The 25880-nt window shown below is 42.4% G+C and overlaps 1 protein-coding gene across 9 annotated transcripts in view; it reads left to right on the top strand.

The window, feature by feature from the left end:
* Window positions 1–25880, top strand: part of MCF2L2 (MCF.2 cell line derived transforming sequence-like 2) — a 155583-nt gene that overhangs the window by 14967 nt on the left and 114736 nt on the right. For 5 of the 9 annotated variants that reach the window (XM_085069127.1, XM_085069131.1, XM_085069134.1 and 2 more), the window contains exons 1-2: window positions 6145–6339; window positions 20607–20690. In XM_085069127.1, coding sequence (XP_084925253.1) covers window positions 6198–6339; window positions 20607–20690 — 226 coding nt within the window. In that variant the 5' untranslated portion in view covers window positions 6145–6197. Of the gene's footprint in view, window positions 1–6144; window positions 6340–20606; window positions 20691–25880 lie in introns of those variants that run through there. The other 4 variants (XM_085069135.1, XM_085069132.1, XM_085069129.1 and 1 more) reach the window with 2 other exon arrangements.

The following is a 25880-nucleotide window of genomic DNA, read 5'->3' as shown; positions in this document are numbered from 1 at the left end:
GTGGTTGCACTTGTGGATAGACACAGGGGATAGTGTTCCAGCCTCTCATTTGCTGGTGCTCAGCACAGAGAAATGACTGTGTGGGCAGGTGCTTCAGGACAGACCTCTGGTTTCTGACAGCAATCCTGGTCTGGGAAAAAAAAGGAGGTGTAGTTCACAATTGCCAGAGCAGAGGGAATAACTCCTCTTTGACTGATTATATCCTCAGTTCCCTAGATGAACATAAGCCTTGCCCTGGGGATGTTAAAGGAGTGTGTTTGATGTGTATCTGCCAGCTGAGAGCCCAGTCAGGCAAAGCGGTCTAGGAAAGTCTATAGAAGAGCTTCTTTTTCCTTGTGGACTGCACAGAATGACAGAGTGACCCTCAGTGCACAGACACGTGAACAGGGAAAAATCAATAGTCCCTGAAGCCCAATCTCCTACCCCTTGTGGTAACTGATGTTGAGTGCTTGAGAGATGGCAAGAAAACATTGGAAATGCCTTTACTGTACTTTGTAATGTGAGAAGCTCTTTCTCCCTGTTCAGCTAGCATTTGGCATGTGTCCAAAAGCCTGGAGTATCAACAGCCCTTGTGATGCTCACAGATGCTATTTTTATCCCTGTGTCTTTCTGGTTCTCCTTTATGTGCTTCAAGTTATGAATTGCAAGCAAAAAAAATGCTGCTTCCGTCAGGGAATGTGCACAGCTGCTCCTCAGGGAAAAAAGCTGTCCTGGTGGTCTTGGCTGCATGGATCCAGCAGCTGTTCTGCACTGGGAGTGCTCCAGAGGTTTGTTGCAGCGAAGAAGAAGTGAAGGGGGGAAGAAAGAGGAATAGTGCAGTGAATGCAGTGCAGTGCTGTGGATGAGAGCAAGGATCAGGGTTACCATGTTCTGGAGGCTGACTCAGTGTGTCAGTGACAAAGGAGAAAACATGTTCCCTTCTTAATGTCCAGAGTCTGTCCTTTTCAGCACTCATGGTGCTGCTGGAGGGCCATGACACAAAGACTGTGCCTGTGCACTATTGCTGCCCTGCTGATACAGTTTAGGAGTTCTGGAGAATGGGGATCTGATATGCCAGGTTTTATAGAACACAACTTTCTCTGGGTTACCCAGTGTCTCTCTTATGTGTTTCTTTTGCATTTACTTGTCTTTCAGTTTATTCCCCTGATTTTAAGGCTCTTTAAGCCAAGAGCCATATATGTTTTGGGTAGGATTCCTCAGGAAAGCTCTTGGTCTCACTTAGGTCATTAAGCATTTTCATGATCAAGACTGGAATAACTTTGCATCCAAGCGTAACCCTGGATACAGCTAATCTTTACCTCTGTGTCAGCTACAGATAGGTAACTCTGGGATCTGTTTATCTTGCCAGTCAGAGGCCTAGCAGGACAGCAATGCCTTCTGTTCTTGGTGATCTGCTCTTAGTTGCAGAGGTCAAGAGAGCCAGGTAAAATAAACACAGCAGGTGCAGCAGCAATTCATGCCCATAGCTTGGCCTGTGACGATTCTGCTCATCTTCTGATCTCCTGAGAATCTTGTCTAATCCAGCAGTGATGGCATTGGCTTGGGGGTTTCTTTTTGTCTGCATTTTTGTTTATTTGTTTTGGATTTTTTCCCTTTTTTTGTAAATGATGGTAATGGTCCTTGAATAACCTTGATGTCTACACAGTTTTGAGATGACAACAGAAGTTCTTGGGCTAAGGTAGTCCTTTGATCTTCACTACTCGCTCCTGCGTTTGGCAGTTTGCGTGGGAGTTTGTGCGTCAACAGTGGCAGAATTGTTGTTTCCCTCTGCTGAAGGTGACCAAAAATGTTTTGCTCGTCCGTTAAGAAATCACTTTAAGCAGATCAGTGTAATGAGATTCTGAAGCCATATGGCACTGGAATTAGTGCCTTCTAGTGCAGGAACTGCATGTTGCAATAGCAAGTGCTGTAAGCTAAAAGTAATTTCAAGAACAGTAATGTTTTTTCCTCGGCTTGTTCCTTTAACTCCTTGGGGCTTAAAACAATGCCTGGGATGTAGCCTTTTATTAAAAAATGAGGGAGAGGAAATCTTGGTCTGCTTTTTATTCGTTGGAAGAAAATAAATGTAAGTTAATAAAGAAGATCAGTTTCTATTTCCTAGCTGAACACTGGAATGGATGTTACCTGTAACAGCACCAAGAGTGCTCTGAAAATAAACCTTTGTGTGAAACTGCTGAAATGCTTCATGGCTTACCAGATTCATTATCTGGGTGATGGGAAGGCAGAAGGAAGGGTTTGGAGGTATATGCAAAATAAAAATGTGTTTCAGCATAGCTGTCAAAGATTAGTTCAAACGTCAGATAAAACATCACATATAAATAGGAAAATGTGAAGCTGGGGTTTCAGGAAGGAAATATAGATTATTTTCTTAGCTTCTACATGTGTCAGTCTTTGTAGTGTTATTGGATTTAGATTACTTATTTCTTAGATTTGTGGAATACCACACGCATAGGTAGGGGGAACTGCTGGTCTTCATGAATAAATATCTTTTGCTGTTGGCTTTTTATGTTTTGTCATTTTTAAAATGTTTGTAGATAAGAGAGGTAATTTTTTCAGTCTCTTCTACACTAAACTTTCTTAATGGTTCTTACATGGCTGTGAGGAAAAGTGATGCCTGTATCCCCTCAATTGCTTTAATGACTGTAAGTGTTAAGTTGCAAACAGGGAGTGTTTTACAGTGTTTTCTAACTGCCTCATTCACACATGCAGCAGAAGCAGACTCCTCTTCCTCCTTCTTCTGACACATAAGTGCTGTTCCCAAATGCAAATCTTGACTCTTCACAGGAAATTACATCCCTTGGGCTCATCATCATTGAGATCCAATGTGTTTGTTGCATGTTTCTTGTTTAACAGTGATACCAACCATTACAGCACTGCTTTTTGAGGCAGAAGTATCTTGTTTCATGGGAAGAGATATGGGCCTTAATCTGATTTAACTGAGCTGACTTTACATTTGTTGCCATCCTCTGGCTACACGGTCATGGCAGCAAGCACTTTGCAGCAAGCATCAATTCCAAGGTGAACTGGTGCTTCTGGTGAAACTAGGAACTAGTGCAGTTCTGCAGGCTGTTTTGGGGAATGGCATCTGAGGGTATCTGGGTCATGGTTTGTGGGGTGGGGTCTTTTTTGTTTTTTTTTTTTTTTTTTTAATTTCTTTTTTACATTTGTTTACTTGCTTATTCATTGCCAGACCAGCCCAGATGATGTTGCTAGGCAATGCTGGCAGTTCATGAGCAGAAAATGTCCTCTTCCTTATATTTTCCAAACATTTTGCTGTGGTTCTCTGGAGCAGCAGGAAGGTAATGCCCTTCCATTCTGTGTTATTATGGAGAAAACCCAAGGAAGCATGCCTACCATTTTCTGTATCTGTTCCCTGCACTACGACCTTCTGCAAGCAAAGAGCAGTAAGTCAGACTGATACCTTTTAGATAATGGATGAAAATTGTGAATTCAGCCACACTGAGTGTATGTTTGGTAACATGTTACATAAAAGAATTCCTGCAAGCCAGCCCCAACTGCTGCTCCTGTGCAGATACAGCCAGAGCAGTACAGAATAGGTCATTTGTGTGGCAGGAAATGGGGCAGATCTCAGTGTTCCTCTGTCTGAGGTTTTCCATATGTGTCAGGAGAAGCTAGCCCAGCTTGTGAATGGGAATGCAATGAAACTTACAGGAAAATAAACAGATCCCTCTGTCCATCCATCCCAGCCCTTGCATCACAGCACTCAGTCCCTGAGGTAACCCTTCTTGCTAAATGTGTAGCAGCTTCAGTCATCTTATTTTGTGTCTGGAGCTGGGTGATGGCAGTGGTACCCCAGGCAGCAGAGGTTTGTATTTAGCATTGTAATGGATCAGGATTTCTAGGGAAAGACTGGGAGATTATTTTAGACAGTTTTCCTGTTGTGTGCTGTGTGGCAACCTGTGCTTCCAAAGCTCACAGCTAAGGCACATTTCTTTTTGCATTCACTTCCACCATCAAGTCTCCCCCTTGGAACTCTGCATGTCACAGATCCTGCTGTTGCTAAGGCATGTGGATACTCGTGGAGAACAGTGTACACAAGGGAGGGTGGCAGACAGAGGTGTATTGCCACAAATGCTGGATTCTCCCTCGTTGTTTGTCTCTGTGTGCAAGGTTAAAGTGCAATTATTTTGTGTATGTCAGACATGAATATATTGTCAGAAAAGTTTATTTTCCAAGGTATATCATGTTTGCCTGTGTAACAAAGGACACCTTGAGCCCCTGTAATGAAAGAAAAGAGGGAGGAACAGTTTAAAGATAAAACTGCAGGGTTGTGTTTCTAGTTTTCTTATCTCCTGATGACAGTTTTCTCCAAATTAATTCTGCCTTCTGTGCCACTGCTCTCCCTATCTATAAAATATTGCTGTCCCCATGGGATTTCTCTGTGGAAGCTCTAATAAATTTTTTACAAATGCTAATGAATCATGCTATTCAGCAGCTCAGTACATCAATGTCCTCACTTTCCAGGCAGGGCCTTGGCAAAGGCAAAGAGCAGAAGAGTGAGCAACTTCATGCCTCATAGCAGATTTGGGGGTTAGGGTAGTAAAATCTTTTACCTTTAAGAGTGGAAATGTCCTTTATAGCTTCATTTCATCAAAAGAAGAGGTTTTGAGACTCAGGTCTCAAGTCTGGTAGCTGTTTGACTGCATGGTCAGTTTGTGTGTGCTGGGTTAGGAAGCTTAAACAGCTCTCCCTGTGTGGCAGCAGAGCTTACAGGGGAGAAGCTGTAAGTTTGTAGAATGGGAAGGAAGTAGGGGTGGGTGAGTTGATTTCTGTATATTTCAGCTTACAGGCATTCAATGCAGTCCAGCCAGTTATTCACCATTTTAGTAATGGCACCATAGGAGGCTTTTTTCTCCTGAACATCTTTGTCTCCTCTAGGTCATTCTGTGATGTGGATTAATTAGCCTTCTGCTTTCCCACTCCATGTCTAGGGATCAGCTGTGATCTGAGCAGGCCATGAGCTGTACAACACTGGATGTTCTGGCACTACGTAAAGTGCCAACAGGTGTTAGTGACTGAGGCAGAGGAAGGCAAAGGTTCTCAATCTGTGTGTGAGATCCTTGCAGGAAACTTTCTGTGCTCAGGTCACTGCAGTTGAGCTCTGGCTGGCAGCTCAGCCCTGATTCAGTGGGTTCTCATTGTATTCTTTGCACTGTCACCAATGCTGGCCTTGTGCCTGGTATGCATCTCCTGTGCAGTCCCCTGCCGATCCTAGGGATAGTTCCTTTTTATTTCACTCTATCAGTATTGAGTGCTCTCTGCACTCAGTTCCCCAAGAGCTAGTTTCTTCCTAAGGCTCTCTATCCAGTGATTTGTATTATAGTAATTGTTAAAAGGGAAAAAAAGTCAGCCTAAATATCCATCCCCTTCAAAGGGGGGTTTCTAAATGTATGTTTCAAATCTCTGATTTTAGTGTCTTGCATGATGGATCCAACTTCTTTGTTTAGAAAATTAGCTGGGGGGCTGCACAGCTAGCAGAGCATGTCTGCCAGCAATATTTCCCTTGTCCTCCATTAGCTACTCTGTTCATTTCGATTATCAGATCTTATGAGCAGGGACTGTGCACAGCAGCAGAGGGCTTTTCTGTACAGTTGCAGCCTCCCAGTGCCACTGCCAGACGTGTGAGTAATTGGTTGAGCAGCTCTGCAGAGCAGTCTCCTTGCACCGTCCAAGCTGAAATGCAGAAGTAAAAAAATCCTTTCTCAGTGATGAAGAATCATAAAATCATAAGCCTGAAATGGACCAAAAATCATGAAGAAAAACGTTTTCTCAAAGAAAAGTTCTTTGTGAGCATATGTGGCATGTTCCTTAATAGTCGTTCTGTGATCTTGCAATGTGCTTCTGGGATCTTGTCTCTTCATTGTTACTTATAAGACAGCTTTAAATTAATGATAAGGAAGCCATTCAGGGCATAGGCTGTGCTGAGGTTCACAGCTTTCATTCTGAATGAGAGATTAAAGTAAACTGATATTGAAAGCAAGGAGGGAGAAACAAACACAGTCAGTAAGCCTATAAAAGTCTTAGCCAATTGCAATGGTGAACATCCTGCTGGCGAGGGTGACCTTGAATGAACTAAGTGGGATAAAGTCACCAGGCTGGACTGACGGCTGAAGAATCAGGCTGGATTCCAGCAAACAGAGAGCAGATTCCTGACAAGAGTCTCCTGAGCTGTGGCAATGGCTTCTCGGTGTCGGAAATGTGGACAACAGGTACCCAGGAATCTGCCTTTCACTGCTGTCCGGATAACGGAAGGAGAAATGAAATCTTATCATGATTTTATAGGAGGATGCATTAGACTGGAGCGCATGGCAAAGAAAGGTATGTGCAGCATCTTTAAACAAAATAGCATCTTCTCTTAGTGGTAATTGCATTGCATCCCCAGGCAGTTTGCAAAAAGATTTTATTCTTAATGCTTGCTCTGAGGAGTCAGTGATAAATAAAGGCAACTGGCTGGATTTGGATATTAACTCAGGTGTGATTGCAGCATTTAACTAGGCTGTATATTTCTGGGATATTTGCAGTGATTTGACCTAAAGGAGGCTAAAATGAATGTTAGACTCATTCTGAATAAATATTTATTTCACTGGGGTGTTAGACACTGAGCTTTCTGTACATGTCAGGAGCAAGTAACTGCTGTACATGGAAAATACTTTTTTAAAAGGAATGTAAAGAGTTGGAGCAATGGGTGTCATGACCCAGTTGAGCCTGTCACCCTGTGCTCCTAAATTACTATGTACATAGAAGGTCAGTATCTTTCTCTGTGTAAAAAATCTGGTTTCACTGTGTTAAGAAAGTTGTACAATGGAGCTTTTTGTGCTTTGTGTGAGTCAGCCCAGGTACAGGGCAGTACTCCTCTCTCAGGGGGTTTACTAGTATAAGGTACTGGTGTCCTGGCAGTTTGTGCTAACTGCATGTTAACTGTGGAGTGATGTGCTTGAAATTTAGGCTGTTGCTGTCTAGTCACATATCAAGATTGCTGAATCATAGAACACTTTTTCTCTGTGTCATTGAGAGGAAGATTTTTCAAGGAGCCCCGTTTCATTTGCTCTGTTAGCTTGAATAAATACTTAGTAAACCTCAAATGGAGAAATTTATAGCATGTTCACTAGTACATGATTAAAAGTTTCCCAAAAGCATGCAATATGATTATACTTGGAAGTTGAATTGTTTATTATGATTTAATTAGCTGTTCAGCAAAGAGAGTTGCATTCGATCTGGTAAATCGAGAGTATTCTGCAGAAAAAGAGGTGGACCAGAAGCAGGATATCAGCTGCAGCCACTGCCTACAAACTGGGGTTTGCAGATGCTTTCTTTAATAGGGCTCTAATGCACAATGTCAGGGTTTGAAAACTGTAAAGCCAGTCCATTGTACCTCTGCTTCTGTGGGTGATCCATCCATGCTGATCTTTGGGCTCAGTGCCTACCTATGCATTGTTGTATTTGGCTGACCTTTCAGTAACACTGATGTTTCCAGTTTCATTCTTTGTATTGAGGCATTCTGAGTTCAGCGCAGCAGGGTAGAAATGTCTGGTATCCCAGTAAAAGACAGCAGAATTCATTGAAGTTCCTTCCTGAATGTTTGATCAGGTTGCTTATGGCTTTGTGGGCCTGTGGACCTGTTGGAGGCAGAGCTCAGGCATCTGCTGCTCTTTTTCTTCCTGTAGTAGAGAGGGGAAGAGACTGGTAAGAGCTTTGCCATGGTTACCGTTCCCAGGGAAACACCTTCTCTGCCTCTGGTGTTGAGAGACTACCTGGCATAGTATTATGGGCAGAAATCCCTTGGAAAATAATTTTTTTGCTAGAGAACAGATAGCGTGTCAGATCAGCCTGAGCCTGTTGTCATTTTGTGAGGCAGAAAACATCTTTGCTGCTTAAGTATTAAATTCTGCCAGTGAAGCTATCAGAGGGGCAGAAGTTCAGTTGTTGCTGAGGACAAGGTGCCTTCAGCTGCAGCTGTTGGAGCTGTGTGAGCTGTGAGAGCACACCTGGGCAATTGTGTCTGCAGACAATATCAGAAGGGGGCTAAGGAGCTGGCTAGGTGGCACAGGAGCTCATAACAACACCGCCTGGGTTCTTTTCTTCTGCTCTGAACTCACTCTGACACTGTGTTCATTGTGGAGTTTTCTTATCTGTAAAGTAGGCGTGGGAATTACCTGCCTCTATAAAAAGTGGATCCTGATGATGTAGTTATGACTCCTTCATGTGACTACTTTGATGACTAGACCAGTTTCCCTTAGTTGTCTGTGCTGCATAAACACAGAGGAAGAAGGATTATCTGTCACAGATAACTTGGATCCTGTCTGCCCCATCTTGCTAGTCCTACAGAGTCACTGATAAACTCTAGTGATATGTGCCCTTTTCTCAGGCTTTCTCTGAACATAATGGCAATGGAGGATCCCTGTGGCATGTTCTGAGTTACCTTCTCTTAGGGGGGAGCCCTTTCTGCAATTTCAAGATCCAGCTGAAGTGTTGTTAAGGACTTACTGGCTGATGTTTATTCAGTACTTCAAGCACTCAAAAATATTAAGCCATTTCCACATTGTCCATTCCCAAGACACACATACAGACCGTGTCTGTGGAGTCCTGTGAATATTCTGTGGAAATTTTACCTTGTGTATTAAATTTCATAATGAGAAGAGGTGGAAGACATGCAGGTAACAGAAATAGAAGCCACATGGTTGCAGTGGCCTGCAGGTTACCTGCCTTTCATCAGCAGTACCCCACAGCAAGCAGTGTTGTGCCAAGCTATTCCAGTTCCTCGATCATGCAAGTTTCAAGGATTTCTTTGAATCAAAGTGATTTCTTCTGATGAGTGGTTAGAAGTGTGGTTGTAGGCTCCTGTTCAGGTAAAGACATGCAAACAGTGAATGCTTACAAAAAGAAAGTGCTGCTGTGAGGGGCTGGCTGAAGGGCAGTTTCCTTATGGCCACGTGGTGCCTGCTCAGAACTCCAGAGCCCTGGCTCCCTGCACAGGCTATATGAGCTGCCTACAGGTGCTGAAGGGGCCTCTGAGGTCTGGTGTTCAAATGGTGCTATTTTGAGTACCACTATATGACCTTGAGACTCTCTGGGAGCTGCAGCTCCAAGGTGCTGCTTATAGCACAGCTATGAGAACTGAAGGGAAGGAGCTCCCAGGAAGCCAGGCAAGAGATGTGGTAGGGACTCCAGTCCAAGGCTGATCCTTGTTGGAGTGCTCTCAGTTCCTCACGAAACAGATAGTGATGCTGAAAGCAAAGCATAGCCTCTTGTCATGAAATACATCATTTTTGGACAAAAGCTCTCATGTATTTTCAGCACTGACCTGACTATTTATGTCACCCAGCTGCTGGTGAACATCTTCAATGCTTGAGGACACCTCCTGCCAAACTGGCCCCTTTGTCCTCAGATGCTCCTAATTAGCCTGCCTTGTCGTGATGCTCAAGTCCTCCAATGGGATCACACACCTAGGGGGGCTTTACATGGATGAATGATCCTGTGCTGGCTATGACTATGTCTGTGCATGCTTTGGAGCTTGAGGCTGCAAGCAGATTATATATTTTTAGGGGAATAAATGTGTATTTTTCATCTGTGCTCAAGGCTGGTGGCTGCATAAATCAGGGCGGTGAATCTGCAGACACCAAGGAATATGCAGTTCATTACTGAGTACATTACAAAATCCTGAGCAAAATTCAGGATTTTGCTGTTACTGCAAAACCAGACAAGAGCTTCCTTGTCAGTAGGATGAGGACCTGTCTGTTGTGCTATCAGGGTTTCTGCTTTTGTCCTCTGTAGGACAGAGTAGTGCTGCAGTTTTGCCAGTCCAGCAATCACAGGAACTTGTTCTTAGTCCTGCTGCTGTGTCTCTCTTACTGCTGGAGTTGAAAAGCAATTCTTCAGATCCATCTGTTCAGGGAAGAAAAGGGACTGAAGTACTGGAGCAGTTAAGGAATTATGGTGCTGTTACTGGAAGGAAATCCCATCCAAAATGAATTTGGGCTGAAATTTCTTGGACTTTTTGGAGCTTCTCCACCTTTAGCAGTAAAATAAATGAGAAATGCTTTCCTTTCCCAATTGACTGACCTTTCCACAAAGGTGTTGGCTACTGGACAAAGTGACTATATCATGTGAAGACCAAAATCTGCAGTATAAGTGGAAGGTATTTCTAAATCCCTTGAGTCCCAGTCACAGTGCCTCCTTGTGTATTGCTCAAAGTTGTTCTTGTTGTATTTGCATTCAGTATTTCTTCCCCTCTTTAATGTAAAATGCTACCTAAGGGACCTGGGATAACTTTTTTCAGCTGGTTCTCCCTGCATATAAAATAGCTGAAATAAAATATTCTGTTTTCCACAGAGGTTTTTCTAAGAGAAGATTATTATCTTAGATGCTTGTGTTTCTTTTCAGCAGTTCCCATTCATATGCAGTGTGCTCTGCTGTGGTGGAGAAATACTAAAACTCTGTTTACCTAATCAGAAAAGTCCAGACAATTATGAGGGAAATAGGGAAGGCACAGCTTGATTTCCATTTAAAAGAATTTTGAGAGAGATGTAGCACTGAAAAGATCAAGAAAACAAATTCTCAGAGGGCAAATTATAGCAGAGGCCTTGTGGGTATTTATGTTTTTCCCTTTCTCCCATGATACCAGAACAAGAAACAACTCAGCGAAATGGAAAAGCATTAAACATGGATAGACAGATTGCTATAATTGGCAATGTTTTGTTAACTTGTGGGACTTATTACCACAATGTAATAGCACGGTTTGCTTTTTTTTATTACCTAAATTGTAGTGTAAACTGTCTGGGGAGAAGATTTCAGGGGAAAATGGTGCTGAATATGCTGGGGGATTGGAGAGTGCCTGTGCAGATCTCTCACCCTGGTTATGCCCATGGAGCTTTTTCTCCAATTTCAGCCTGTTCTGCTGCTTCAAGCCTCACTTAAAGACCCAAATCTGCTTTGCTAAAGTATTGATCTTTTATACAAATTGTGCTGCTGCTTTATTACCAGAATCTTGCTGTGGATTAGCCTGCCCAGTGAGGTTTCTAAGATAAGGACTTTGCTTCTCCACCACCTGCACATTATCTAGTAGAAATACTCATGATCAAGTATAAAAAAATTATAAATAAAGCTTGGTTGGAGCAGTCCAACTGTATATAAATATTTGGACTATGCCAAGTGCCTTGTTGCACAAATTTCTGATCATATTAGTTAATTCCATTTTTCAAGGGCAAAAAAAATCCTTCAGGCTTTTGCAACAGAAAAGAATTATTGACCAAGCATTTTTTCCACCTTTTTCTAAACTGGGATATCTCAGCATCTTTGTTCTGCACAGAGTCAATGCCTTATTCATATTCAGAACCTGTTCCTGTGAGTCATTAAACTGGGGATTGCTCAGTTCGGGCTACTTGTCTAAACTCCTGAGTCACTACCTTGAGGTACTGTGCTTCTAGGAGGACCTCTGAGGAGGTCTGCAGGAGTGAAGATGTGATTTTGAAACTGGGATACTGTTAATTAGTAAGGGCATCATTTGCTGAGGTGAGATTGGAAGAGGTAAAGGAAGGGGATACTATGTTCCATTTTCCCTTGACTTTACCACTAAACTCAAGAAGTGACATCTGTCAGAGAATGGATGAAACTGGGGACAACTTAAATTTTCAGGTCAAAACCACAATAAAAATCAATGGGCTGTAAGTTAAAGTAGGGGTTTTGACATGAGCCAGTTTTTTGTGTTGGGCCAGCTCTAGCGGAAACAGTGGATTTGCAGTGAAGTCTTTAACGTAAGATTAAAGAGCTTTCTAAAATGCTGGTTTAATCCAATTTCCATTAACATCTTGTGTGTTCAACAAGTCAAACACAATGAGCCTAGTGGTTCTCCCTGGTCCTGCAGTGCAAGAATCTGGGAAGATGACCTCTGAGTTGGAGTCACTTGGGTATGAGCCATTCCTTGTCGTGCTTTTGGAGGCTCACACCCACAGCTATGAACACATGCATGTGCAGAGACAGATGCTTACATGGTGCAAGTTATTTCAATGAAACTGGGGTGTGTTGTAGCCAGAGAGGATCATGTCTTTGAATATTTTTTTTAAAGTAAACTTAAATGTGTAGTGCAGTTGGTTACCAGTAACAAAAACTGAAACATCACTATTACCCTATTCTATGTGCTGTACGATGGTGGGACTATATTTGGATAGTACAAAATACTGTTCTGCTGAGAGAGGCACAACTAAACCTTTCCAGCTCTGCAAAGACATTTTGCAGATGCATACTGAAATTGTCTGTACTAATTACCGAAATGAAAACGTCTGACATGTGTAAATTTAGCTTATGAAACTTAAAGTGCTGCCTGATGAGAATGTAGTGGACTGAGAGGAATTTCTTGGTGTCACTACTGTGGTGAGTTCATTCCTGCCCTTATATCCAGAATCCACATAAGGTTAGTAATTTACATTCTCTTGCAGAGTAGCATTTAATCTTCTAGCTCCACAGCTGGATCTGCTGCTTTTGCAGCATCTCTACACACAGAGCTAAAGTGATTTTTAGACTGTAATCATCTGGCACATTTATCAGCCAGTGGGATAGATGTGACACTTGTCTGCAACTCTTTGGATCTTGTCCCTCTGTGCTCCTAGGGAGGCCAATCCCGGCAGGAAGGTGACGGATGGTGCCGGGAGAGGGCAGTGCGCGACCCCAGAGCTGGCTGGGGACCCAGCTGTGCACAGGCTCGGCTGCTGTTTGGGCTCCCCCGGAGCTGAGCTGGGCTCAGTGGGTATCAGGGCTGTGGTCTGTTCACTCTGCACAAGCAGAGCTGAAACGGAAGCTCCCAGGACAGCAAAACGTGTCTGAAATGGGAAGCAGATTTTGTTCATTGGTTACACGTGGACATTTATACTAGTACAGACAGCAGAGAGTAACATGACACACCTGCTACAGCTGGTGAATTCACTTGTTTGGCAGGCAGTGTAGGGGAGGCTGGGGAAAGGAAATGCAGCGTAAAATCCATGCATCTTGCCACTCTCCTAATCTGCCTTTACCCACCAAGTAGTGTCTGTCTGTAATGCTACAGGTGTCATAAGCTTTCATGTGTATCTTGTACCAAGCATGGTGATACTCTACTTAGACTTGGCATTCATTTGTAACTACATAGAAATCCTGTTCATTTTCTCATGCTATACTATAAGCATTGTCATAATTTGTGTTGGTTGGCTGATGGGAGAAGGATGGAAACACTGGCTGTATTATCTTTAAGACAGATCCACTGTCCAGTAGCTTGTCTGTACAAACAACTTTGGTCTGCTCCTCAATTTACATCCGGGGAAAAATGAGGTTGACTGATAACCTGAATTCCTCTCCCTGTGCCTCAATTTCCCTATCTAAAAAATGAATGACACTTGTCTTTTTGGAGCCTGATTGATGGCAGGACATACAGAACAAACAAGATGTTACCATTGCATCACACATGCTATGGACAGCTGCTCTACCCTGGGTAAAGAGTGACTTGTATCTAAAGCTACTGAGCTGCTGGGGGTTGTGGCAGTAAAGGGACAGTAAATTTTATCAATTAACCTGATGTTAAAGTATTGCTTCTGGGTATTGCTTCATACTGCTATAAGTGTGACATTACCTTCATTAAGCCACATGTGTATTCCCTCCATGCACTGAAAATTTGTGTCCTGAAGTATTTGTTGAACTAAATATGTAAAAGTGATCACTCTCTTGTTCAAAACCCGAGGTCATGTTTCCTACCAAATTCGTAAGTCTCGTGCAGTCTTCTCCTTTGTCTTTAAATAACAGCACTATGTTCTGGCGTGTGGGTGTGCCTTCGGGATAGTACTCCAAGACAGCAATTCACACCAGCACTGCTGGTTTCCCTTGGCCCTGAATACTCTACTATTTAAAGTTACTTTAATGAAAGCCCTTTCCATGCCTTAGTCTGAGCAAGTGAATCTGTTTTGTTGCTTGTTGGGCTTTACCTTTATTGTTTGTGCCAAGCTGTGAATGCCTCCGGAGTGTCCGAGGGCCTGAGTGGAGAGCTGCCCAGGCAGGAAGAGGCAGCTGTACCTTGGGCAGGGTTAAAGCCTGGGCATGGTGCAAGTCAGAGGTCTCTGCTGTGGTTTGCCTTGAAGCTGTTACTAAGCAATTTGTGCAGACTCCTCCAGGAGAGCGTCAGCTCTTTGGTGCACTGTTGGTTGGATCCAGGATTGCTTCCACAGAGTGCTGCCTCTCTCCATCCCTCCCCTCTGCCTCGGCTGAACTCATTGCCACAGCAGGACTGCAGAGAAGCCAGGCTGCCTCACCAGGGAGGGCATGTGCTCGTGAGTGTCTGAAGGGGCTGAAGGGGAGGCATTGCTCTTTGCAGTGTCTTTCTGTTGCTTTTTCTAATGGGCATCTGAGCTGAGCTGGTGGGGACAGCTTGGAGAAGGCTGCAGGAGGGTGGCTGGGAGCTCTCTTGGGCTGAGGGGTTTGCTGTGGGCAGTATTTGTCCCAGAGGTACATACTCAGAGTGCTGCTGGTGGCTGCTGTGGCTCACTGTTTGTCTCCAATGACAGTAACCAGGAAAATATTTTTGAACTAACTGGCCTCTGTTCAGCAATGAGCAAGCAACCAGTCCTTTAGCTCATGAGCTCAGAAATTATGTGAATAGGCTCTGAAATCATTTTGCTGGATGCAATAGTTCAGGGCAGAGCCAGTGGTTAGAATTTTTCTAAGATACTGTTTCAGCTATGAAACTGTCTGCTGGCAAGCTCTAGGAAAAGGAATGAAGTCTGCTGTACAGTCTGCTGTATCTCTTGATTAGCTCACTGTCCAGGCATTGTAGTGAGAGTATTGTAGCTTTGCAGTTTGCCACATGTGGGTTTTGTTATTCATAATGGTTTTTAACATGACATTATGGAAATGTTCCTTTGTTCTATTCTCTGAGCAGGAATTTGTGTTCTAGCAATCCAGCATTGTTGCAAAGGACAGATTTTGGGAAGAAGATGAATTAAATTTTCTCTGGCAAAAATCAGAAACTATCGAGAGGGACTAGGCAAGAGGCTGTCCCATGCCACTATAAACCTGGATTTATTTCTTGAATGCTGAGATTAGACCTTTGCCTTTAATGCCTTTTATTAGGGAAGTTTCAGTTTTGTGGATAGTAAGATATAGCATCCCCCCACCAAATTCCCAGCACATGGTCTGTGAAATCAAGTGATGTCTTGCTTAGCAAATGATGTGGTATGGTGTATTTCTTTAGATCTTTTCTGATTATGGATGGTTCATCATGTAGATTTGTTTGCAGTGACTTTCAAGTAGGAAGGTGTCCAGTGTGTTCCTTCTTTGCATTGGAAATGCAAGTGAACCACAATTATTTTATATCCAAACCTGAACTTCCCCCCAGGCTTTAGATCCAGCCTTCCAGGTGGTTGCTAACTCAGCAGACCCCTCAAACATATGCGTATCAATCTCAAATGATAGCAGATGGCTAGAAAGTTCAGATACAGATGAGAAATCTGGGCCTGGGGAACCCCAAGACTCAGAATGCTTGAAGTTGACAGTTCTCAGTCAGGTCTATCTATAGTTTAAAAATCAATCATTCAATTCTGTGTCAAATTGGCAAACATGCTGTTACCAGTCCTGGCAGGATGTGTCCCTGCTGTTAATACAGTGCTGCTGCTGACATGCACCCTCCAGGCTTTATGTCAGCTTTCTAAGCCAATGTCAAAATATTTTGGAATACACTTCCTTGGATGAAGAAACAGATCTTGCTGCTTTTTACATTTAACCACTTCAAAAACAGTCTTTGGACTGTTTGACCTTACTTGTCTAGATATCTACTACCTTAGTGTTCACCAAGTTGAGTCGCTGTTACAGTGAAAAGACCACCAACTTAAAGGGATACTTCCAAACATGAACAAGAGTTACTGAAGTATTTTCGAAGAATCTTCAATCTTTGGAAGTTGGCAGCAAACTTTGTTATGGAACTTGGCTTTAATGATAAGGGAAATTGCATTTAAGCAAATACTTTTTGTAGGTTTTGCAGTTGTGCTTGGTGAAAAACTGGTCTGAGAGAAAAGATCATATCAGTCTATGCTTCATTTTGGCTTTTGTTTTAAGCTGATCTAAGTCTGATTCTCTCCTGGAAGGGTTAGATCTGGCTTTGCCAACCCCCATCCCTCCTATGCATTACCAGGGTTTGTCCCCTTCAAGCAGCTTTGCAGAGAACTAACCCAGATCAGAAGCAATCCACTAAGGAAATGATTGCTTCACCTTATTTACAATAACTTTATTCCTGGCTTAGTTTTCAGTTGACTCAACATGGGTTAGGAAAACCAGAGGTGGCAGGAATGTGCAGAAGAATAAGAAAGGATGGGATTTCCTTTCTGTTTATGGCTGGATTTTTAGTTCCTCTTTAGAGCAATCTGTAGTACAGGAGCTTGTATCAGTAACTAACCTCGCTGTTTGTCTGCCTGGGCTGAGCGAATAACCAAACCTTTTCAGAAAGTAAACAGGGGGCACAAATGGTGAGAAAGTAAAATAAATAGAAATAAAAAAAGGAATCCAAACCAAGAGCTTCTTTCTCTGATGTAATAACCTTGACCTTGAGGAAGAGAAATGTTTTGCTTAAGGACTTGAACTGGGAATTCTGGTGGGACAGAATATTTTCAAATCCTTTAGCCTGCTTAAACCTTATCAGGGAAATATGCAAATTCGCTTCCTTAGTGTGTTTAATTCTTGAAATCTAACTTAGCTCTGCTAGCCTTAGTTGTTGGTGGCAAGGAAAGCAGACTCAGGACCTGGGAGAAGTTCTGAACTGTAGGAATTCTGCAACTTTCAAGCTCTGGATTTGTGTGTTGCCTTTTGGTACTTCTCAAGAAGCATAAGAACTCATAGCATGAGGTGTCCTTTCATGTTCATAAAATGAAATATCTGGCCTCATGCTTAACCCTATCTGACCCTTTTCCATCACATCAGCAATCTGATTTTTCTCCAAACCCACAATTACGAAAGCTCTGAGTGTAATTTTTGACTCAGCTTGCACAAAGTAGAAGTAGGCAGATGTATTTTACTATTCTAGAAAAGGTTCCTTTCACTCACAGCTGTCTTCTTTCCCTGTGAATTACTTATTAGGCTGCCATTAAGAAGATGAACTTTGCTCTGGAAATTTGTAACCCATTATTCCAAGAGTTGTGACTTCAGATGGGGGATTGAAGCCATCCTCTCCTGCAGTCAGCAGAAGGCCAGGCAGTTGTAGCATCAGTCACTAAAAAACAAAGAAGCCCCAGTGTCCCGTTGTGGCTGGTGGCCTTTAGTTGTCCTTCATGGAGCAACAGGCACTGCTGTGTCAATCTGCTCAGTGCAGTCCAATCCCTCACTCCAGTAGGTCATCTGTCCAGCACTGTTGGAAACAATTAGTTGCCATTAGCATGCAAACTAGTTTGTGTCTACTCAGAGAAGAAAGGAAAGAGCAAGAGGATATTCTTTGTTGGTTTTAATCATCTGCTGTTGGTGTAGCTCCTCCAGACCTGCTGTGGGAGCTCATACAGCTGGGTGAGACACAGAATAAGCAAGTGTGTGTGAGGGGAAGCCCAAGCATGTTTCATTTTTGAATGAGGAATTATGAAGCATAACTGAATGGCTTTCCCCTTGAAGATTAGATAGCACAGTTGCAGCAAGCCTCCCTAGAGAGCAGGGAAGGAGGAGAAGCTGTGCCAGACAGATGGCTGTAGTAATTGCTTTTCTTTTTCTCCCCCTTGGTAGAAAACCTTGGGAAGCAAAACTGTGAGGCCTAATTCTTCTGCATTGAGACTGGCCTCTGCTAGGAATTGAATTTATAGCCATTTAAGAGGAGAACCAAGAGTAGATGAACTGACTTGTTTCTTTTATTTTTTTCCTTTTTTATCACATCCTTATTCATATTTAGATTGTCCTGGCAAATTCAATTAATTCAAGTAATGAAGAACTGTATGGTGTGTGTCAATGTTCATCTTTCGTGACCTATGTAGGGGATTGGCATTGTCTCATGTAACACTGAATAATCAAACATTTTTCTGTTTTAAATTTTAGAGGCTGTGGATAACTGCCTCGTCAATTAAAAAAAAAAAAAAAAAGAAGTGAAGACCACAAGAGCGATCTCACAAAATGTGAGAAATGTCTGCTTCAAGTTTCCAAAAATAAATGTGTTCCAGACATTTGGCTGGTGAATATTTTGATATGATCTTGAGCTGCATGCCTATACATATTTTATCAGAGGACAGGACTGCTCTGAGGTGATCGGGGATTGTCCAATTTCTTCTGCAGATGTTTGCAAGGTGCAATGAAACACGATAGTTGACAAGTCCCTGCAGCTTTTCAGCTTCCTAACACCTTCCCCTCCACCCCATATAGTGTTAAAATGTGCCCATAATTAGTTAGTTTTTCTGAAGTGGTCTATGAACCTGCAGCTGTCAGCTCAATTCCAGCTCATGTCACCCTAAAGAAGGGGTTTCTCAGCTGGAATATCAGTCCCACAGAAAAATGGTACCTTGCTCTGTACAGGAGGGTGAATGCCACTTCCTGCTGCCTTCTGGCTTGCAGTACAGACCAGAGAGGCTTCAGAGCTTCCTGGGGTAAAGCTAGTGGAAGGTATAAATGATTAATGCTCACTGATGCCAGGCAAATGTCATGGCTTTGAAACAAACCCTGACTTGGGTCTTTTGGTTTGCTTATAAGATTTTTTTCAAGCTTTTCTTCTAGTCAAAGATTAAAAACTTCCTCCAGCACCCCCAGGTAATCATGTTTCTGCAGACTGGAACTTCTACTACAAGTTCTGTGTTGTGGTGGTGTTACAAATTCATCCGTATTGGAGTGTAACCACCTTTAAGCACTGTCCTAGAGGAAGATGCAAATGGGACTTTGTGTGCTGTTGGCTGCAGCTGCCAAGCTGGACATTTCATAGCTACGTGGTCTGATTAGCCATTTGGGCTCGTGAGGCACCTACCCTTGTTTTCTCAGATTTTCTGTCTCCTGCTGGTTTCTTCTGCTGCAATTTGTTTTCCCAGCATGTCGGTGTGTGAACTGTACTGACTTATAGGATGTGTGATTCCTAGTCACCAAATGTGTTTTGTACCACCTTTCTCATCATCTGAACATCTCCTCCTGAGTGTGGGTTTTACAGCAGATCCCATGTGGTTTGTCTTGCCCTGGCAGGAGATTTGATGAGAAGTAACTGACACTCTACAGTTCTTGTTTCTGTTGCTCCATCTTATCCTTACATCACAAAAATCATCCTCCTTGACTTCCCCCCCACCAATTGTTCAGACTTATTGCCTTTTTTGTGCATCAGCCAAAATCTGTGCAACTTCTTTTCACTTAGTGTGACACCCTCTGTGACACAAGCTCTTCAGCTAGCTCGACTCAAGGCATTAATGAAGTGTTTGAAAATGAACAGAAAAATTTCCAAATGACATTGTGTCATTTAAAACCTAGGGTCCCTAGTTCTGGAAAGGATCAGAGTGGATGTCTGAAAGCAAGACAGAGAGGGTATTTGGGGCAGTGGACTAGGATGGAGGAGAAAGAAACTAATCTCTAACCTCTCTGACCTCCCTCTCTGTTTCTGGACAGTTGGTTTAAAACCAGGTGCGCCAAAGTATTGCAGTGTCTTCATTGTATTCACATCGATGAATATCTTGGTACTTTAATGGCAAATGCCTGCCCTGACTCAAGTCTGTGGTCTATCCATATCCAGCTTCCTTCCTTCCACTTGTTGTCTGGGCATGTAGAGGTGATCTATACAAAACCAGGACTGGTTGTTGTTCTGTACAGTGGCTAATGGAGTAATTACAACAGGTGTTATTCTGACATAAACCTCGATCCTGTCAGTTGAGTTGGCAGCTATTTCGCAGTAAATGTTGCTACTCTAGACTGGTGTGAAGAGTAGGGAGAATAACTGGGTGCACCTGTTACAAAAAGAGATCAAATTAGCTCCATGGGAGATTATAATTGCTTTTCGCTCCATAGATCACACACAAAAGTTAAGGTCATTTCTGCCCAGCTACTTGCCAAGTTACTTTTTAACTTTTCAGTGTTTACTTCAAAATAGCAGGCTTTGTTTTCATGAGAAGAAAGTCTCACAGCCCCTTATTTCCTCCTTTTACTATGTATTTGCTTGTAGCGGAAAAAGCATCAGGAAAAGAAACTGTTCTGGATTGGCTGGCTACACAAAGTCCTCCAGCAGAGATCGGGGAGTTCAGGGTGGAACAGGACTGTGTACGTGGAATAGACTTTACTGTTTCAAAGACTGAAAAGCTGTTGTAGTGAGAGGCCAAATGCAGTGACTTAATATGGAACCTGAAGCAGTAAAGAGCAGGCCATCAGCTTGAGCAAACCTATGGCAAGTTCTGGCAAACCTACTAGAGCTGGTTTATGGAAAGCTCTCTCTGAAATCACTAGGCAATAGATGAAATTAACAGGCTGAAGAGGAGACTCTGTAAGTATCATAATCTTGACCATGATAGTCATATAATATCTCAACCAATAGCTCAGCCAGGCTCTTTATCTTTGAATGTCATCTTTGTTTTGCTGGGTTGTTAAAGGAGGCAAAAATTGTTGTTGAGGCTTTATGAGCTCATTGAAGATTTCTGTTTTCCCTTGCACAGATGAAATCATGCAGCAGGAGATACGGCCGCTGGTAGCCGTGGATATCATAGAGCAGCTCCACAGGCAATTTGCCATCTTGTCAGGTAAGAAGTTGCTGGTAATTACACTCCAGGATTCTCTCAGAAACATATTGGAATGTGTCATGCTGATTGTCACCCTTCAGCTCTGTACAGCAGCTGCAATAGTATTTTCATATTGCTCATGAAAAGTGCTGCTACAGTAAGATATTCACTGTGTATGGAACAGATAAAGGCCAAGTTGCTGTACTTGTTTTCCTTAAGGCAAGTTGATTTTCCATGTCCTACACAATGGGCTGGGAGGAACATATTTAGAGTGCAAGAAATTAAACAAAATTTTCAGTAAATACCTTTGCACAATGTCCAGGCATCTTGTTTGTGGGAAAAGATTTTGGTCTATCAGAGATCTATTCATGACCTCCCCCTTCTTCCTCATTTGCCTTTGTTTTAGAAATGATTCATTGCTAAAGTCTAAGGTTCTAATCTTTAAAAGATATGATTATTACATATTCCTTTGTTCGCCTGAAGTTTGCAATCACACAAAGTGACGTAGTTCCTTCCCCAAAGAAAGAGCTGATACTGAAATATTTGGCAAATTATTTTATACATTATTTTGGATACTGTAGATGATAAATCTTATCTGGGTCCTAAAACAGCCTCTGCTATTGACTGCATGGCCTTTGGCTACTCCTTTTGTCTCTATTTCTGCCTGTTCTGCAAATAGGAGAATTCAGAATTTGCTTATCATCTTCCCCACAGAAACAGTGAAGTATTGTGAAATTATAAGAAGGTTCTCTTGAACAGCCTATCTCTCTTGGTGGAGAGGAACTCTAGGTATAGAGTGCAGAGAGTGTACCAACTCAGCTCTGAAAATGCTCAGCCCAGCAGGCTGAGCATTTGCATTGCTGCATCTTTGCATTTTTAAATACATTCCAAGTTGCCAAAAGAAATCCAAATCTAATTTATGTAGAATTCCTTTTGAGGCTCCGATTATTAAAACTTGGTTTTGGAGTCTTCCAGGTAGCATCTTGTGGCAGTTTCCTAAGCTCAATATCTAACTCCGCATTAGGCGGAGGATATTAACTGAGCAGAGGTGGAACCAACTGCTTTCTCAGGGTCCCACCTGCCTAGAATTCCTAATGAACACAACCCCCTGGGCAAGACAGTGCCTGTAACTGCATTGAATTGCTCACACCTTTTTCATCCCACTGTTGTACTGGGTGAGTAGGAATTGTTGAGAATTGAGTGCCTCATATGCAATTGTCTACCCTGTAAAATATGGAGGATTGCTATTTTTGAACCCCATTACCTTGCAACATTTGGGACCAATAACAAAAGCTGAATACAGCATATAATGAGCAACTTGTAGAAAGTGGTTTACTAAACAGGAAGAAAAACCCATTTCCAGTTCCAGCTAGAACCTTAAACATGGAATAAAAATGTCAAGGGTAGATATAAAAAAAGTATTTTCATATTTCTTTATGGATTCATACTTTCAGCAGTGCCTGTATTCTCACTGCTATTTTAGCATATTCAACTCTTCACATTTATCTAATTCTTTTATTCTTGGGAGTGATGAGAAAGGTGTTTAAGGCTATTTAAATGTGAGCTGCTTAAAGACTTGGAAGATAACTCTTCATAGCAGGCAAGGCTGAGGGACTCATTTGTTGGAATCAGCAAATAACAGGTTCATGAACTTAGAATTACTAATAACAAATACCAAAGGTGAGTGAGAAGGTGTCTTTCATACACCCCAGCTACATAAATAACAATTCCCATTTTAAGAATTTTCAGGCTTATCTAAAATCTCCTCAGTACAGTCCAGAAATTGTATCCTGATATAAAACAGGGCAGTATAGTTCATAGTTTCTAAGTTGATTTCAGTCTGAAGTTTACAGCTAAATTTGGAAACCTGGGTGCCTCCACTCCAAAATCCCCATGGCAGCATGTGAAGATCAGGAAGATAAAATCACCCACTTAGAAGTCCCTTTGTCCCAGTGTCTTAATCTGTCGGTGACCACTAGTGAGTCATAGCTAAAACATCATAGCAGGAATCTTCCTTACTCTCCCTTTATTGCCTCCTGCAAAGACAGATTAAGGTGCAAGTGAGAAATTACTATATTTTTCAAAAATGCATTTCTCTAACTAATATAACTTACTTTTTCCTTTAGCAGAAGATTGGTTTTTTTCATGCAATGAAAACAAAACTGGGCTGTCTTCTGCCTCATTTCACTTATTAAAGTAATTCACACATAAATGACCTCATTTGATTTTGATTTTTTTTTCCAAATGGCTCTGTAGCTTTTCCTCAAAGCATGCTGCTTTGCTGCTTTTAATTAGGTATGAGCAACCACAAGTATTTTGGTGCTTCAGCGCTTGCCTACATGGTGGCTGAAAATTTGATACTTATCCTATTTCCTGGTTTTTCAAATTGAAACACTGCAGCTCACTAGCTGCTGTCTGGAAAAAAAACCTTCTGTTCTTTGGTCTCACCATCATGGGCAGTAAAAGGCAATTCCAATGTTCTTGTAGAGTGTTATGGGCATAAATTATGTTTCTCTGAACAGCTTCATAACAGTGGTGTATGCTGATTTATACTACATGGGGTTATTTATTTCAGTCTGGAGGCTGCAGCCCTCAGAGCACAGCCAGTCCCCTCTTCCATGCCCATACAGAGCTCAGGGGATGTAGCACTGAGTCTGGTTTGTGTTACTCCACAGCCTCCAGCTTTGTCAAGCTCTCCTGTTCAGTTCTGTGGACTCCAAATCCATTTGTCCAGTGACAATGAGATCAAGTGGTTGACTGTTGCAGACTTAGTCATAAATATTTCTTTGGTTAATACCACCTTTTTAGTAACAGCTGGCAGTTGAGGCAGAGGTGCTGAACCCACAGTATTCCCTTGCAGTAAAGCAGAAAAGAAAGAGGAGAATAATTGAATCAAAGGCTCTTTGTTTTCTCTGGATGTGAGTCATTAGAAACACTTTTCTCCACTATTACTGTGTGCAAACTTATTAAGAGGATCTAACTGTCCTGCGGTCTCCAAGCAGGTGGTAAGAATTGCATAACAAGTCTAATGAGTTTGGTGTTTGATTGTGTCAGGGTCTAGTTATAATGAATGTATTAGCTACTAACAGCCTCCTGTTTGTCCTGGTCCTCCACCTACCAGACTAACCAAGACCTTACTCCATGCCAAGAACAGGGAAACTCTCCAAAGCCTTCCCTGGTCCACTGAGGTTATGGAAAAGGCTGCAGTGTAATGTGGCAATGTCCTTAATCACGTAATTTTACTTTGGCCATCTCTTTTGCCATGTGCTGATTTAGCCCTGCTTAGCTTGTGGGATCTGGTAGAAGTACTGGCTCTTGTGGTTAAATTCTAGTTTTGATAACACTACTGCCTCTTTCCTGTCCCTGAAAACTGAACTCCCAGTTATGGAACTACAGCTGTGACAACACAGGAGTGCTCAGCTAGGTTTGTGTGTTTCCTGTAGCTGTTAAGGGAACTAGATCACAAAGTTGAGTAGTACTGGAAATCTGGTTATTCTAGCACACCACTTTTTACTCAAGAATAAAAAACTACTAGTAAAATACTGCTTCTGTCCTGCTAGCAGACTAATAAACTGCTGTACCAATCTGCTCTTGGAACTACTACTATCCCCCACCCTGCCTTTTTATCTGCAGCTTCACAACCTGTTCTTATCTGTAATTACTCTGTCAAAGAGCCCAATCTGCCATTTGCAGCAATAATGGATCGTGTTACTAAATCACGACTGTATTAGACAAACTGTCACGAAGTGTATTAGCAGAGAGAATAATTTTTTTTGTGTTCGGCTCCTCTTAACAGACTTCAGTGGATGGGAGAGTATATCTGAAAATGGTAACTGACTCAGAAGCCAGTTTATTTAATTTGCAAATCCTGGAGGGTATTTGGCCATCTGCTTCCTGTTTAAACTGAGCCTTTTGGAAAACCTGGCCTGACCTTGTCAAATGGACAGTTTGGATCTTTTATAAAAATTGAGACCCAGGAAGCATGAATTAATGAGAAATTCATCACTCACAACCCTTAATCAACATGGAAAACCAAAACAGCAGAGCATGAAGAAAGCAAGACCTGACCAAAACAGTGAAACTTCAGCCAAGATATCATTCGACTTTTTGGCTGTCTGACCCAGGAGATGAGCTGCAGTCAGAACTGGGCTGTCATGACTCAGGGAGCTCTCTGCATGTGGGCAGACCCAAGCAGTTAAGCCTGCATGTGTCAGCAACATTTGAGAGAACACTTTCCAATACTAACTGATGAGTTAGTGTCTGTGGCAGGCTGGGGAGGTGAGCTCTGGAAACTTGCAGGCTAACTTTTGGAACTTCTCCTGACCATAGCCTCTTTGTTGGGCTGGTGTTTTTTATTAGTTCTGTTTTGTTTGATTTCCCAAGGGAGTCAGCATATTTGGTGATCTCTAGTTAAAAGAGCTGCTGGCTATGGAATAGGCCTTTAGTGTAACCCCTGATTGTCTAAACCATGGATATTTTTTGTGCTTGTGTGGGAGGCATAGGTGGGCTAGAACTGAGGAGTGGGAGATTTTCTAAGATCCCCATTGTGTTCAGGGCCTTGGCCTGCAGTTGTACTTGCTTTCTCTTTTTACATCAGTCATACCAACATGCAGCTTCAGCTCTGGGCGCTCTCAGAATTCAGCACTCACACCTCATTTGTCAATCACACCCTTTACACTGCAAAGCAAAATTAAATTTTCTCAGTTGCCATAACCTTTTCTCCCCCACATATATTCCTTCCCCAAATACTTCAGCTGTTTTGTTTCCACAGCTGAATTCTAGCCCCATCTTCACTGCAACAGCTATCCAGGCTGCACTGGCTGCTGGAAAGTCTGTCTAATAGGAGCAACTATGAATGCTGCTCTGTGTCCTGGGACTTGGGGGATTGGCACACATAAGAGTGAGCAATGGTCTCATAACCATGCCTTGTACTACCCTGATACAGCTTTTGTGCTATCTCTCCTATACTTCTTTTTCTTCCACATTGACTTTCTGACCTGTCACCTAGGTTCTTCCTTTCCCTTTGCCCTTGGGCCACAAGTGAAGATGAGAAGTTGAGCAAAAATAAGGAGTGTGCCCAGGAAGAGGAGGCAAAAGGTGCTGCCATTCTCATTCTGAGTAGCAAACCAGCCAGATGGTCAAGTTGACTGTAATATTTTCCTTGTAAGTCTTTCCTTTTTCCAGGCAGTTCAGCCCTCTGCTCTTCTAAAT

The sequence above is a fragment of the Lichenostomus cassidix genome, chromosome 9, assembly GCF_008360975.1.
Source record: "Lichenostomus cassidix isolate B80296 chromosome 9, HeHo_3.0, whole genome shotgun sequence".
Taxonomy (NCBI): Eukaryota; Metazoa; Chordata; class Aves; order Passeriformes; family Meliphagidae; genus Lichenostomus; species Lichenostomus cassidix.
This window is presented reverse-complemented; position numbering and strand designations above follow the sequence as displayed.